We start from the raw sequence: 17,404 nt of genomic DNA, 5'->3' as shown, positions 1-17,404 counted from the left end.
ATGATGCAAATACAAGTATAAAACAAATTTGAAGAAGATAAATTGTAAAACAAAGTTCATTTCAAACCCCGCTTTGACATTTCAATTTACGGCATTTGCCACTCGAGATAGTTTCGTTGGGGGTAGATTTTTGTTGTTGTGCTAATGACGCTTTTAATTGTATCATAGTTTAGATTTTATAATTTTTTGACATTTTGTTCCTTTTCTTACATTTTAATTGTTTTAATTTATAATTTACACATTTTTAATCATAAATCTTTTGATCTTTTGGCTGCTACACATGATAAGGCAACTAAAATGTTAAGTGGTAAGTATACAGAAATTTGACAGCCTAGTGGGAATTTGCGCCACCATCGTCACAGGGTTGTACAGTTCATTTCGTTGTCGTTGGGCATGTGAGCCAACCTTGTTAATTCAACCATGATGACTACTCGTTACCAGATACTTGGTTGATTTTGTCATCTAAGCCCAATAAAGGAGTTTGTCGGTTGTGAGAAAAAACCGAAAACGAAGTGTGGGTATCATACCGATTTTGTAAGTGCTACGTTTTCTTTCTTTTTCTTCGACACAATAAAAAATCATTTGAGCAATCGACACAGTGGAGTAAGAGAGACACAGCTAACAATAGATATGAAAAACATAGAAATGATGTGAAGCAAGGAATCGCTGACTCCAAACTTTTTGATTGGGTTTCGAATGTAAGATTGACATTTAAACGTCGCAATCATCGCCTACAAAATATAATTTTATTTCTTTCTTCATTAAAAGCTTGAAATACCGGTATCATCGAATAGTACCCGTGGAAGGGATCGGCTAAGAGGAAGCAAAGATCAAAGTTCGAGGGGCACACACAGACAAAACAAAAAACAGGAGGATTCGCCTTTTCTCATCCATATTTAACTTGAAGGTTAAACAGAAGATATATTGCAACCTTTACAATTGCTGGAGCAGAAAATGACGTCGGACACAATGGATCATCAAAACAGTGAGACTGAATCGACTTCGATGTTCATGTCAATAGTGCAGGAGATATTTTACAGTCCCATGAACCTGGCGCTGGTGGCCATCATAGCATTTTTAGTGTACAAAATAATCAAAGATCGTATTGAAGTACCCAGCGCGGGTTCTCAAAGGACTCCTGAGCCCGAATTGCCCAAACTGAGAAGAGATTTCACTGTTGCTGAACTGCGAGAGTATGATGGTAATCAACCAGATGGAAGAGTTTTGGTTGCTGTCAATGGAAATGTTTTCGATGTTACCAAAGGAAAAAGATTTTACGGGCCAGGTAATGAACACAAAACATTTCTTAAAAAATACCTTCGGTGTAAAAAAATACGTTTACTTGAATATTGTTTGGCGTATAGTGAAGCATTCTTATCGTACGTTGTGATTTGACACACAACTACTTTTTTGCCTACCAAATCCATGACTCTGTATACAGCTTTAATATACAGCGGTCGAAAAAAGTATTCATCATTAGCAAAATTGATAATAAATTCACTTATTTTGGGTAATTGAAGAAAATTTAAAGTAAACAAATAATGCAGTTTTATGCAATAGTTTATTTTTCGTAATATGTTTTAAAATAAATTCAAAAAATAAATTTAATTAGCGCAAAAAATGCAATTTTATATAATAACACCAAAAACAGAACAAAAAAAGTATTCATCATTGATGTGCTATCATCAAAGTCAAATTCAAATATTATTTGGGAATCCCCCTTTTCTGTTTTATTTAGTAAAGGAGGCTTTGCCCTTGACAGCAAATATTTAATTTCATTGAAAATATAGTTTTTGTCAAAATGGGTCGTAAGCAAAACGAGGTTTCTGATGAGGTAAAAGTTTTGATAATAAAACACCACAGGAATGGTTTAACTCAAAAAACTATCAGTGAAATATTAAATAGACCACGATCTACTATACAATCCATCATCAGAAAGTGGACAGAAACGAAAACTGTTGACAATAAACCAAGATCTGGTCGACCAAAAGCACTTTCAGTTGGAGATGTGCGTTGGCTAGTGCGGCAAGTTCAGAAAACTCCGAAGACAAATGCGACCATTCTTCGTAAAAACACTATGGAATATTTAGGGAAGGAAGTTACTACACAAACAATTCGAAATACACTTAAAAGGCATAGTTACAGAGGAAGAACTGCACGTAAGAAGCCCTTTATAAATAAAATAAACCGAGTGAAAAGGCTAAACTTCGCAAAAATGTATGTAAAACAGCCCGAATCATTTTGGAAAACAGTCATTTTTGCAGACGAGAGCAAGTTTAATCTTTTTGGGTGCGATGGAAAGGTAATAGTGCACAGAAAACCAAATACAGAGCTTGAAGAACGAAACACAGTTGCTACTGTAAAACATGGTGGAGGTGGTTTAATGGTTTGGGGGTGTATGGCGGCTTCAGGAGCGGGAAATTGTGAAATTATTAATGGAGTAATGGATCATAAGTATTACATTGACATTTTAAAGAGGAATTTAAAAGATAGTGCTGTAAAACTTGGGCTTGGTAATAACTTTCAATATTATCAAGATAATGACCCCAAACATTCTGCTTTAAATACCAAGATGTGGATGCTGTATAACTGCCCCAAAGTCATTAAAACTCCTCCTCAAAGTCCCGACTTGAACCCAATTGAACATCTCGAACGCAAATTGAGAACGCGCAATTTTTCGAGCAAGAGTCAAATGCAACAGGTGATAATGGAGGAATGGACTAATATAGACCAAAATATAACCGCTAAATTAGTCCAATCGATGTCAAACCGTTTAAAAGAAGTTATAAGACCCGCGTCTTATAACGGTCGAATAACAAAGTATTAATTTTTTTAAATTATGTTATTTATTTTTTTGTTTTTTTGCAATGATGAATACTTTTTTTGTTTAATTTTTTGTGTTCAGCTGTAAAATGGCCCTTTTTGTTCCAATAAATACTATTTTTTTCTTTAAAAACAATGAAATTGTGTACATATATATCACACAAGCACTACTGCATCATTAGTTTAATATGTTTTTATTCCAATTGTCTTTTGTAGACTTATTAAAAAAAAACATTGAATGATGAATACTTTTTTTGACCGCTGTACACTAACCTTTAAACCGCATACCTTTAGTATGGGTCTTTTTCTTGGCATGAGTCAAACTTTTTAAAAGAGCATTTCACATAGTGCATAGTCCAATATAAATCATGTTGTTGCCGACATATGCAAAGGCTTGTAGCAAAAAGGTAAACAAAGCATGTACACCACATATGCATTTTAAGAAATATACATTCTTGTCTTCTGATTTGTACAAAAAATATTGTGTACATTTTCTGGATACAGATGAGATAAAATAGAAATACATGTTTATACCTCCCAAAATAACAGAGCCCTCTTGAGGGTCTATGTTGTTGTTGTGGCCACATTATCATGTGGATATGATATGATTTCATCACAGGCATAATTATTAAAATATGGAGCCTGCGGACAAGTCAAATATTCAGTTCAGCATCATAAAATCCTGAAGTAATAAAACCAACTTTTAACCACTTAACTCCTGCTGTGGTTTGGTACATAATTCCCATTTTAATGTAGAGAATATTATTATTATAATTTTTAGAATATTATGTTAGCTTTCATAGGCCACCGAGAATTTTCCAACATATTTATTATGGATTAAACGTACGATGGAGACCTTCAACGGCAAGGGCTACCGCCTAATGGTACAACACACTGGTACTGGTACAATAGCAACAACTAAACGTACATCTAAATTCATTATCTGAGGCTTAATAGTATTGGCCCTGCGCCCATCACCTAATAAGGCAAATATAAATTTAGTATCTGAGATGCAATATTAATGGCCACTTTTGTTTTTAATTTTAATAATACAATTTGTATTAGATAGATTTTAAGATTGAATTGATATTGTCGGCAACATATAATTTTTCTCCAAAAAAATTTAATACCCCTTTTTTCCCTTGTATTCCGAGTTTTACTCTTCGGATTTTATCCTTTCTAGATAACCCCACATAATAAGTGCATTTTGGGAAATACCTAGTTCTGGAGTCGTTTTTATTATCCCTTGGTGTACCGAAAGTTTACTTCTATTGTCTATAAACTATTTTCCAGGGGCCGAATTACCGCCCCTGAGAAAATTAACGTGAATATTTAAACGCAATTAATAAAAAATTTACATTAAAGTGTGTGTAAAATTCGTATAACATATATTAAATACAACATGAAATTTCATTCGATACGAAAGTGCAATCGATCGGTGCAATCGGTAATCTTGCCGCCATTTTTTCAGGCACTATGGCGTCTTACACTATGCGGGCGATGTTGTATTTTTATCCCAATACTAACCTTTACGGGCTTAAAAACCATTTTATCGATTCTTTCGCTGATCCTTTTATTTTGATACACTGTAATTTTAATTATATTCTGTCAACTTATAGAGACAGACTGAGATTGACCAAGCTCACTTCTCTTAAAAACGTTAAAGTTTAAATATCATTACATTCCTGGTACACTTTATTTTGACGCTTAATGCATTTATGCAATTGTCATTCAAAATGATAGTGGTTCTATTAAATAAAATTGAAAGTGTGTTTGTTTGTTCCGCATCGACTATAAAACAGCTAAACCTATTTTCTTGAAATTTTCTTGTTGTTGTTGTTGTCGTTGTAGCAGTGTGTTATTCACTGAGGCGGCAGCCCTTGCCGATGAAGAACTCCATCGGGTCAATCCGGTACGTACAACCGGCTGCCATGGGATTGATATCATTTTTGTCGTATGGCACAGTGCCTGACAGATGTCGACAGCAGAAGAAGGGGATAACCACCTCAGAAAAAAATTTTCAGAACTCAAGCGTAGGGTGTCATAGGCGGTGGCCAGAGCCACAAGTAGCCGATTAACAATCATAATATCCAGCATGTATAAAAACTACTCCATCAAAAATGAAATAATAAATTATTTAGTTCTAAATTTAAAAGCAAACTCACAATCGGTTTAGTAGAAACAGGTTGCAGTATGTATTAACATTTGACTTAAATCTCTGGATGTCATGGTGAGTCGGAAAAACATTAGCCGGAAGTCGATTCTACATACGAACGGTTCGAGCGACATAAGAATTCTCTTTATAATGCATTGTCCGGTCCGCTGGCCAATCAATTATAAACGGGTGTGAATTTCTGGAATGTCTAGTATCTCTGACAAACATCCTTATGTCAGGAACAAGAAGACGATTATAAGACGAACACACACCATGAAAGTACCGATCCCAAGGTAGCCCATTGTACGTACCGGATTGACCCGATAGAGTTCTTCATCGGCAAAGGCTCTCGCCTTAGTGTATACCACACTGCTACCACAACAACAACAAATAGAGCAGCGCCAAACAATCCACATTGCGACGATGTTCAAGGGAGGCAATAGAGTTGGATACCCTACTATCCTCAATTCCAGGGATAATTTTGAAGCTCCAGCCCATACATGTGAGTTGTATTCATTTTCGGCCTTATGAAGTGGTATGGATGTTAAAAAGATTAGAAGGAGTGAAGTAAGTCTTACAACGTTTAAGGACGCCTAAGCACTAGAATGGTTCTTTCGACACTTCAAATACATGTTTAGCCCAACGGACATCACATTGTATTTTCATGCCCAGAACATCAAGAGCTTCTGATTGCTTAAAATCTATACCGTTGATAGACAAAGATGATCGTAATGGTTTGTGTGACAACAAACAGCACTGAGTCTTCCGTGCATTAAAATCTACTCGATTCATTCGACCCTACTCAGAAGGTTAGGTTAGGTTTAAGTGGCAGTCTGCCATCAGACGCACTCAGACGTTTTCTTCCATTGTGATACCACAGGAACAGAAGAAGGAAAATGCCTTCTAGTTCCTACCATTGAACAATCCATATCGCTTTCGGACAGACACAATGACTAAGACGTCTGTTCTAGCCAATGACAGCAAAGCGGTAAACCTCTTCAAGTCTAGATTAGGCCACATAGTTTTGGAATGCTCACAGCCCCCTCTTTGTGACCATCTATCATTCATTGTCCTTCGGACCTGGTCCTGAAAACTTAGCTTACATGTCGCTGGAGGCTTACCCCCAGATTCCAGTATACCTGGAATGTATAGGGTAGTTCCAAGCTCGTCCGCTTTACAATTCACTGGGATATCTCCGTTGTCCTGAACCAGAACAGGTCGAATTTTAAACTGTTCAGCCATCTCGTTGAGAGATCTGCGACAGTCGAGGGCGGTCTTTATGTTCAGAAATACGTTCTCCAGGGTTTGAATGGCTGGCTGGCAGTCTGAGAAGATAGTTTATGCCAATTGTCGTAATGGAATTATATCTTAGCCATTCCACCACTTCCTTAATTGCAAGGATCTCCGCTTGATACACAATGCAGTGGTCGGGTAATATTTTCGATATGACCAGTTCTAGATCTTTAGAGTGCAGACCAAAGCCCACCTGGTCGTTTAGTTTGGGACCGTCCGTATAGAAGTCTATGTAACTTCTGTTACCAGGGATATCGTGGATCCAGTCGGTTCTATCAGGAATCGTGGTACAGTACTTTTAATCAAAAACGGCTCAGGTAGGGTGTATCCACACTGCCTGAAACCTCGGATATTGTATCAAGGATAAAACAGTGTAGGTGAAAGCGCCGTTCACCAGACCACAATACCATATATCATTACAGCTTTGACAACTGCAGTAAATACCCAATGAATAACACGCGGTCTTATCCCCCAACTTTTGACAATGGCTCTCTCGCAGGTGTATAGGGCAAGAGTTGCCTTTCTTGCCCTTTCAAAACTGGAATGGAAGCTCAATTTCCTGTCCAGCAAAACTCCCAGGCATTTTGCGTTTCCTGTAAATGGAACATTTTCTCCTCCCAAGTAGACAGGTTCCACTCTAGGCAACTTGTATATCCTGCTGAAAAGAACTTCTTCTATCTTGCACGGATTTATACTAGACCTCTTTCGGTAGCCCACTTCGCTGTTGCACGCCGAGCTTTCTGAAGTATATCTCTTAGAGTGCTGGGAAACTTTCCCCTGACCGCAATTTCCACGTCATCAGCATACGCGACCACTTTTACGTCTTTTTCTTCCATTGAGAATAATATACTGTTAATGGCTATATTCCAAAGTAGAGGAGACAGTACACCTTTTTGAGTTGTTCCTCTGCTGACTCATATTTTTAGATCTACAGATCCCAAGCCTGCCGTAATACAACTTTTAGTAAGTAAGTTATTAATTAACTTTCTTAGGGTAGAGTTGATGCCTAGAAACTCCAACTCGTTCATGATTGACGTCGGTTTTACATTATTGAAAGCACTTTCAATGTAAATAAATTCTACCATTGTAAATATATTCCTTGACAGCCAGAGAACCCTCTATGTAGCCGACTAGATCGTAAAAGGCTGTTTCGGTGGATTTGCCTTTACTATATGCATGCTGCTGCTGCGACAGGCGATCTCCAGAGATCTTTGCACTTAGATATGTTTCTATCAACCTCTCAAGAGTCTTCAGCATAAAGGATGACAGACTAAGAACGAGGCGAGTACGAGAATCTTTCGCTTTCGTGTGGTAGGGTTTTCCAGCTTTCGGAATGAAAACGAGTTAAATGTCCCTCCATCCCACAGGTATATATGACATTCTGATAAAAGCATAGTATATGTTCCTAAACCGGGGAAACAGTCTATTAGACACAGCTTGTAATTCAACCTCTGATACATCATCAGGGCCTAGGGGCTTAAATGAGCCGAAACTTCTTATCTCCCAAAGGATTTTCGGCTCAGATACAATTTCCCTAATAACCTCCGACGAATGCTTACCAGTGACAACCTCTTCTGGCGCCACGTTGTCCGTTGGAGAATTTCCCGAGAAATGTGTATCAACGAGTATTTCTAGTGTCTCCTCACTAGATATTGTCCATATATTCTCTGACTTCTGAATATAACCCACCGTAATAGGTCTCGAGGACAAAATCTTACTTAGCCTTGAGGCCTCAAATGTATCCTTCACGGAGCTGCAGAATTCTACCAAGGATTTTTTCTCAGCCCGCCCTTATATTTTCTTAGCTCAGTTGTCTCCTGAATACCCAACCCCCCCGCTTCTATAGACCTTCAGTTTCAACTTGTTGAATCCGTAGGATACATCCCTTCAGACTTGTTGATGTCTGCGAGACAGCCGCATTTTGGTACGAATACTCCATGTCACCGTTCACCATCAGCCTCATCCAATCTACCAATCTTCCAGTCGGTGGTTGAAAGATTGGGATTACATTCCCTTTGTCCTCCAAGTATCGATTCAGAATCTGAGGGAATCCTTTCAAATTTTCGAATTACTTTTCCTACAAGTATGTACTTTGTATTCTGATGATTTTCCAAATGTCTAACCCATACATTGTCGGTCTATATAGTTTACAACTTCTTGAATATGCTATGTGTAAATAATTTGGGTCGTCATGCTAAATCATTATGTTTTTAACATTCCTAATAATGAGCAAATTAGAATAGCATTTTGTCGCACTGAAATATCGATGCTACGCATTGAGTGTTCTGGAAATCGATCAATCAATTCTGTCCTAAAATTGTTAAGCTTTGCAATTTAAAAAAAAATGCTTCAATTTAACCCCTATAAATGGTCTATTAATAATATTAATATTAATTAGTAAAAATTGTTATACACACAAAATATTTGAATTGCGGACTTGGACAACAGAAACGAACTTTGAGAGTACAGTACGAATCATATGATTCATGTACATATATAAGATTTGTCTAGAAAGGAACTGCGGCATATTACACTCTGAACCACATAGTAGTGAAATAAAAAATACTGCAAAATTCCAATTTCTCTTATTTTACCTTTTTAAAATTTTAATTCCTATAAATATTCACTTCTTATAAAATTCATATTTAGAATACGCATTTTTTATTAAATCAAGACTCCGTTTTTTTGTCTTTAGCTGGTGCAAAAGATAAATCGAGATCATACAATTTGTTTTAAAAGTATGTTCTAGGTTATATGTTGCATATGCAACATATGTATTATGGATGTACTGTTCTTTGTGTCATACTTGAACGGTTCAAGCTTGTTGAATGCCATACATACCGTTTGTTTTGTTTCATTAGCATCTTTTTGTATTCATTTGCATTCGAACGTTCAGATACCTTTATTTGGGTCTTTTTCCTGCACAATTATTTAGAGACTAATAATAGGTGCGTTCGTTTGTCTATGATATATGAGTACTACGAATTGTTCGAAATAAAATTTAGCAATGTGGAATATGAATAATACAAACTGAACTGGATAACACCATAAGTGAGAAGAGAAGGCTACCAATTAATGTGCTAGGTATAAGTGAAACGTGGTGGACGGAATGTGGGTAATTTGATATACCGACGTCAAAGTTATTTTTCTAATACGAATATTTGTCCTAATAGGCTTAGTTTTGCAATGAATGAAAGAATAAATGAAACAAATGCCATCCATAGGAGGGCTGTTACTATTATAGTCAAAAATAATTTTGCTGCATGTGTTACTGCATATATTCCAATATCCGATTGGGCTATGATGACTACAATATCCGGAAACCTATTAATTTGAATACAATACTGACAAAACCAAACGACATTTGATACGATCTTTAAAAAATTTGGCATGGGATGTTTATTTAACGTTTTAATATGTGTGCAAAATTTCATCAAAATCGAATCAGACTTAGATATAGCTTCAATATATATCTTTCATCCGAAATGGAAAAGTTATTTAGAAGCCACATTTTAGGTGGTTTATTTGACGTCCCAAAACGAGTGAAAAATTTCATCAAAATATCAGATTTAGATGTGGCTCCTTTATATGTCTTACAACGATGCGGACTTTAAAGGCGGTAATAGACACAATTTTGGTCTTATCGTAAGAATATCATGCAAAGTTGTATTCAACATTTGAATAGATATACAAAACGGGGGTCATGGGTTCGATTTCCATCATAGGCCTTGGTCTGTCGCTACTGTGATATCACAACGGACTGGTCTGTTAAGGACTGCCACTTTTACCTAACCTAAACTAGACAAAGGTTTATGTATTTAAAGTAGTAGGTAGACTCAGTGGTGAGGAGTTTTTGCATAGTCCGCTGAGCCCAACTGTTGCTTTCTTTCTCGTTTTAATTTATTTCGATTGAAACCCCGTTTACACTGCTCATTAAATTTAAGGCTCTCGTCAGCTAATTTTATAAAGGGAAAACAAATGATCGAGCCATTAAATCCGGATTTAAAGATCAGTGGAAACGGGAATTGATGACTTCAAGAAATAAATTCAGTAAAATAAAAAAGACCTGGCCAGACCTTGGGATGCATTTTTGAGTCAAATCGTTTAAAAATGTCGAAATTTAAAAAAAAATCGATTCCACTATTTTGTGAGTACACACGAAACATGGAATTAAACAAGTGCTGATTTTTGTATATAAGATGAGAGAAATAAGCAAGTCATAATCGAGCGGCGAAGAATGAGTGGTGTTCCACGTTGCATAGTGGGAAAGAATTGAAAATATGTAAAAAAATTTGGCGTCTGAGGATGGGTAGAGATCAGTGTTGCCGTTCTTGGTAGGTTCCTTCCAAAATTGGCAGGTTTTTTCTCTTGGTAGGCTGACTTCAATTTTGGTAAGTTTTTCCAACATGTTAATACAAAGTTAATCACTGAAAAAATCGCTGGAAATAACTTAAAATAATTTCAATACTTTTCGTTTCTGTGTATTGAAAGTGCAGAATCAAATCATGAATAGTGGAGGGGCCAAATACTTTTGCAAGGGGTCTCATATCAAATTTGAGGAAAAAGAGCGAGAGAGAGAGAAGTTCTGATATTGACTGTAACTGGTACGATTGTCAAAGAATCTCTTTCAATTTTCATAATTACTGGGTAAGAAATGCGGCTTTTGTGCTTTCAATGCATTCAATCAAAAAACAGAGTTATATGGCGACTGCATACAAATTTGGTCAGATTTGGTCCATACTCAAATGCTCTAGGGTTCATGCATCTCAATGTAACGCCGAAAATGGGTAGAAAAGTGCTTTTCTGGTCTCAAACTCTTAAACCTGGAGTGATTTCAACAAACAAATGGACGGACATGTCTAGATCGTATATGAGTTCAAATGTATAATTTTATGGGTTGCAAATGGAATCGCGAAATGGCCAACTCTTCGGTGGTGGGTGTTTGGGGTCAAACCAAGGGTTTTGCCTTTTGGAATAAAAAGAGGGAGAATTAGGTGTTTAAATTCAATGTTGTTGTAATTGTTTATTGTATTTGATATTTATTATTTATTATTGTACTGTGCTTAATTATGTGAGACAGCCAATTCGGATCACAACATTCAAAGCAGAAAAAAGATTGGTATTCATTAATAAATCTATTCTAACAGCGCTATTCACAAAAAATTAAAAAATCTCTTTAAACCGAAAAAATGTAAAATTTTCTTCTTTCGTATTTACAAACATCTTATCTTAAGACGGCTTCCCTTAATAAGCCAATTTTAAATTTGAAAAGGTTATATTGGTTTTACCCCTCTTTAACACCATATTTAAATGATTTTTCTCAATTCTACGAGTATAAACCGAATCTCAAAACAAGTAAAATCGCTCTAAGATCGGACGGGCCAAACCATGGTAATTCATCACCAAACTTTTTCCGTTAATGTATCTACCTTAGCTTGAATATTAAAGATCATAAGTGTATTCTACGTACCAAATTTCCGACAAACATGACAAAAATTTAATTTTTATTTTTTTACCTTTATATAGGAACCATTTCAACAAAATCGACTTCTAATCAGCAGACCGCTTTTTCGGGGCCATATCTGTACGGTGTTTGATGCGATTGTGTGAGAGCATCTACTCTGCTTTCCAAAGTTCAGCTCAATCACCAATTTTTGATGTTAACTCACCCAGAATTAAAAAAAGAGCTTCAATTTAAAGATTTATAACATTAGTTTGGCTCGTGATGCTATTTCGACACCTCTCGAGCAAAAAAATTCCGATGAGAACTAATTAACTCCGATTAGCTCCGATTTGTCTGATTTGCAATTACATTCGCGGAAAATCCGCGGTATCAAGTGGAGATTCTCAGTGAGAGGCCGGCCGGCATCGGCTTTAATACTGGCTGTTGAGATTGATTGGGAGATACTTTTTCTAGCGTCACATTATTCAAAGCTAGAAGAGAGAACTGGTGTAGTTTGCCTTATATCTTGCAAACCTTGTCATATCTATGTTCGAATGCATACTCTTATCCAATTTCTGTATAGTAAAAGGAACCTCAAGTAATATCAAACCATAAAAGAGAAAACTTAGAAAATGTAGGCAAAACAATTTTTTTTCGTTTGGGTAACACAAAGACCGAGTTCTGTTTTCTCTTGCTGACCATAGCAGGAATGCGCCAGGGGCTACGGTTTTAGTCAGTTGACGCCTTCTCCGAACATGACATTATGGTAAATGGTATGGAAATGACAACCAAAATGTTGAAGTCACGAACTGTGTTCCCTGGGCTTGACCAAATCCAGTGCCGGGCCATAACGGAAAGGGTAGTTGTCTAGACTGTAAGAGTCAGAGGACTGCTATCAATAAACTTGGTGAATGTGGAGTCTTTCAAAATAGACCAAGTTAAGGGCGTGGCCACGTATTGTGAAACTCACTTAGGCCATTAATAGGAATACGATTTCAGAATTCCTTATTACGATCGTCTTTTAATCATTAAGTGCGCACAGCAAGCCGATAACTGGCTTAGATATACATAAGTTCATAGTGGCATAAAACGGAGCTCATCGTAGCGCGTAGGTTAGAGTGGAATGTTCATGGGCAAAATTTTCAATATAGTACAGTTAAATCCTTTACACAATCTTTTTTTGGTTTGATTTTTTTTTTGCTCTGATTGTCCGCGACTGCCGTTGCAGCTACTCCGTATGCAGCATACCAATATCCGCAACGCGTGGACACGCCCGGTAACTCGCAGCTAAGGTTCTCGTGACAGCAATGAACACCACACCGATCGGACCTCAATGTTCCGGCATGTGTGGTGCTCACAGCTATCCAGTGCTTGCAAGGGAAATTCTTTTGTTTATGACGCAATAGAATATAATTTAAAATTTCTTAAAGTAAAGTTGCTAATGTATTTTTTAAATGAAACTGCTTCAATCACGAAAATATTACCAATCATAGTTTTTGGTGATTGAAAAATAATTTCAATTAAAAAAATTATTGAAATTTTTTAAAATTTCCAATTAATATCCAATTACAATTGAAGTTTTCAATTAATTTTTTAATTGATCCAATTAAAAAAGGATTGAAATTTTCGAAATATCCAATTCATTTTTTATTGGATCAATTAAGAAGTGAATATGCAAATATAAAATAATTACATACAAACATTTCAGTAACCTGAGTATAACAGACAATTAAATTCATTTCTTAACATAATGAGGTACTTTATTATATTTACCTTTATTTGGCTCCCCAGCCATAAAAAATAAAGAATATAAAAGAAATCCAAATGGAAGAGAGCGATAAATAGAAAGTGGTCCAACAAAGTGCAAATGCAACGAAAATATATTGTTTCCCGAATTATAAAAATAGGGTAGTAATTAATTTTTGTCATTACAGTAACTTTATAAATGACATGTATTGGGAAAAAACCCAACAGAAAAACAAAATTTTTGAGTTGCGTCTAGAAATTTAAAAAGGTAGCCAAAAGACTGTTTTTTGGAAAGTTTCATCTTGCGTTTATGGAAAATATTTGTCAACATTTTGAACAGCTAGAATTTTTAAAAAACGGACAGTCATAACAGTGCTGTTGGCTCTAAAAATTTTTCCGATTAAATTAAGAAATTATTGAAAAAAAAACTAACTAAAATTTTTTTTGCCTTTATAAAATAAGCTGTTTTCAAAGAATTGTCGAATGAAACGAGTACATCAAGAAATTTGGTTAGTGGTTTTGGCCGTTATTGTTTAATTGAAAAGATAAAATTTTCAATCAAATTTTATATATACAATCTAAGTATTAAGTTAAAAAAAATAATTGAATCAATTAATTTTTTAATTGAAAATTACAAAAATAGCAATCACGATCTTAATGGAAAAAAAATTGAGATTCAATTAAAAAAATTATTAAATCAATTAATTTTTTAATTGAAGATTTCAATCACGATCGTAATTGAAAAAAAAGTTCAGATTCAATATAAAAATGGTTGAGTCAATTAATTTTTTAATTGAAAATTTCAATCACGATAGCTATCGAAAAAAATTTCCAATTCAATTAAAAAAATTATTGAATCAATCAATTTTTTAATTGCAAATTTCAAAAATTTTAATCATGATCGTAAATGGAAAAGGACCGAATTCAATTGAAAAATTATGGATTCAATTAAATTTTTATTGGAAAAAGTTTTGTGATATTTTTTCTGTGTATTTAACATACACATTTTCAAATTTAAACATGAGCCGTGTATTTTTTACACGATTTTGATTTACAGGAATTTCTTAGGAACGTATCTAAGTTAAAAAAAAAATTTTACTGTACTCCATTCCATTTTTTCCATATTTATTTTGTAGGCGGTCCTTATGCATCATTCGCTGGCCGTGATGCATCCCGTAATTTGGCAACTTTTAGTGTTACAGCTAACGATAAAGATGAATATGACGATCTCAGTGATTTGACCGCCATGGAAATGGACTCTGTTCTTGAATGGGAAATGCAGTTCAAGGGTGAGTGTTGTTGAGTAAAATGCACAAACTTTTTTATAATTTATGTTTGCTTTGCAGAAAAATATACCTTGGTAGGCAAACTACTACGAAAAGGCGAACAACCAACAAACTATGAAGATGAAGAGGAGGACACTGATAAAGATTGTAAGCCAAACGACATTTCTTCCGATTCTGCTGCGGTGGCAAAGTCGGCTACCGTCTCCAGTAACTCTCCTACGGTCGACAATGACTCCATGAGGAAACGCAATACCACCTTACCAATTGAAGAAGTTGATTAAGAAACATTGTTTGCGACAACAAACAAGATTATGCTGCAGTGATTACATGTAGATTTACTTATTAAGTTTTCTGTCCTACAACTCAAACAGTAACAATCATTCTCCGTATAATATCCGTTGCACTGTAAGTGGTTTTTTTTTTTTTAAATTTTTGTACGTACTGTTCCGCCCCAAAATCTACATGTACTTCGATGTGATGTTTCAAATAATCAAACATAGCCATGCAAAATCTGCTTTTAAATTTAAGTGCAGCTACAACTAAAAATCTTTTTATGTTGGCAGAAAGAATACGGTGGAACAGTATGCCGCGGTGGTAGATATACATATTTATGCACTATAGAGGAAATCGTACGTTAGTGACTCAAGTTTTGGTTGCAATGGGCATTTGAGTTAAAAATAATTTCAAGCAATTTCGCGAAACAGCTTTATTTTTACGTATACATATATTTTATTTCAAACTAACACATTTTTGGGGAAAAAATAACTTGGTGACTACTTCAAGTAAATCGATACAAGCTGATCCCCATACTTAAAGTGTATTCAACATTCACAATATATATTAATAAATTTATACGTAAATAACAATGTGTAAATTGTAATATTTTTCTTTTTTCAAAAAGTCTAACTAAAAGTTATTTGTGTATAAAGACATTTTGGAACGTATTATTTATTGTTCTTAAATTTAATTAAATTATAAATTGAAGGTCAAATGAAGTAGGTACACAATAGCATTGTATATGAGTCTTCTGAAAAGTAATATATTATTACTATTACATATTCAATTAGGTTGCATTCCTCTTCTTCTATAGAATCTTGATACCATGATCGAGCGAAATAAATTTGTTCAAGTTCTTCGATCCTGTGCGCGTTTCCTCCAAGTTTTTACACCAAGATTTGAAATGTCTTCTTCGATGTGTTCATTATACCCTACCCCACTACTGTGGTACAGGGTATTAAAAATTAGTGCATCAGCCGTTACTTTTAGCTTGCTTTAGAAAAAAAGTGCGCGAAATTTTGTTTACATTTGTTTGTTTGGCGTCAATTTTAATATGGGTACCACATGTATTGAAAGAAATTCATTTAACAAACCGAATCAACGCTTGTGATATGCACCTTAAACGCAATGAATTCGATCCGTTTTTAAAACGAATCATAACTAGAGATGAAAAACGGATTGTTTACAACAACGTTAGTCGAAAACGATCATGGTCCAAGCATGGTGAACCAGCTCAAACCACTTCAAAGGCTGATATCCACCAAAAGAAGGTTAAGCTGTCTGTTTGGTGGGATTGGAAGGGTGTGGTATATTTTGAGCTGCTTCCAAGGAACCAAACGATTAATTCGGATGTTTACTGTCAACAACAGAATTGGTCAATCGTAAAGGTGTCATATTCCACCAGGAGAACGCTAGACCGCACACATCTTTGGTCACTCGCCAAAAACTGAGTGAGCTTGGCTGGGAACTTTTGATGCATCCACCATATAGCCCTGACCTTGCACCATCAGACTACCATTTATTTCGATCTTTGCAGAACTCCTTAAATGGTAAAACTTTCGGCAATGATGAGGCTATAAAATCGCACTTGGTTCAGTTTTTTGCAGATAAAGGCCAGAAGTTCTATGAGCGTGGAATACTAAATTTGCCAGGAAGATGGCAAAAGGTTATCGAACAAAATGGCAATTATATATTTGACTAAAGTTCATTCTAAGTTTTATTAAAAATGCATTTACTCTCTTTTAAAAAATCCGCAATTACTTTTTAGGCAACCCAATATATCGCCCGGTTTTTACATATATGTTCCTCAGATTTGGACTAATATTGCAATAAAGTGCTAAAGTGATTTTCTATGTATTTTAATTTTACTGGTGAATTTCATAGAACTCGGTTCAGATTTATTTATAGCTGCCATATATGTATTACGCCTGAATTTCACTTCTAAAGTCACTGCAACCGCATTATTGGCCAATATTCCTGAAATTGTGCACAACTCTTTCCTCGATGCCTACCACAATATCTAAGAAGTTTGCTGGAAATCGGTTCAGATTTAGATGAAGCTCCCATATACATGTTTTTTTTTTTTCTTTAACAAAGAGAGTAAAATTGTCTGCATTACGTTGGCGGGACGAAAGTTAAGGATAAGAGAGGGGAATTGGGAGTAGTACGCATTCCCATACTATAACCAGCAAGTTCGGGTGTAGTTTCTTATGGATAATACGGCTATGGTGTTATGGTAGGATGTATGTCAGAAAAATACGAATGGCAGAAGTTGTTATCATCCACGAATAAGTATTCGAGTTCTTATTCAATCGTCAAAGTAAATAAAGAAAGAGGGATGCAATTACGCTTAAGTGTATCAATGCGGCATGGTAGTTCAGA

General features: G+C 35.4%; 1 protein-coding gene across 2 annotated transcripts; it reads left to right on the top strand.

Moving 5' to 3' along the window:
- Window positions 1-507: 507 nt before the first annotated feature.
- LOC106082442 (membrane-associated progesterone receptor component 1) lies at window positions 508-15,620 on the top strand. 2 transcript variants are annotated; one of them, XM_013244947.2, is made up of 4 exons: window positions 508-698; window positions 769-1,285; window positions 14,597-14,749; window positions 14,807-15,620. In XM_013244947.2, the coding sequence occupies exons 2-4, from the start codon at window positions 955-957 to the stop codon at window positions 15,025-15,027; spliced, it is 705 nt and encodes a 234-aa protein (XP_013100401.2). In that variant the 5' UTR covers window positions 508-698; window positions 769-954; the 3' UTR covers window positions 15,028-15,620. The 2 variants fall into 2 exon arrangements, with proteins under 2 accessions (XP_013100401.2, XP_013100400.2); XM_013244946.2 differs by lacking the exon at window positions 508-698 and having other exon boundaries at window positions 721-1,285.
- Window positions 15,621-17,404: the final 1,784 nt, after the last annotated feature.

Source organism: Stomoxys calcitrans, chromosome 4 (assembly GCF_963082655.1).
Source record: "Stomoxys calcitrans chromosome 4, idStoCalc2.1, whole genome shotgun sequence".
Classification (NCBI taxonomy): domain Eukaryota; kingdom Metazoa; phylum Arthropoda; class Insecta; order Diptera; family Muscidae; genus Stomoxys; species Stomoxys calcitrans.
Note: the sequence above shows the minus strand (reverse complement) of the source record. Positions and strands in the feature narration are given on the sequence as shown.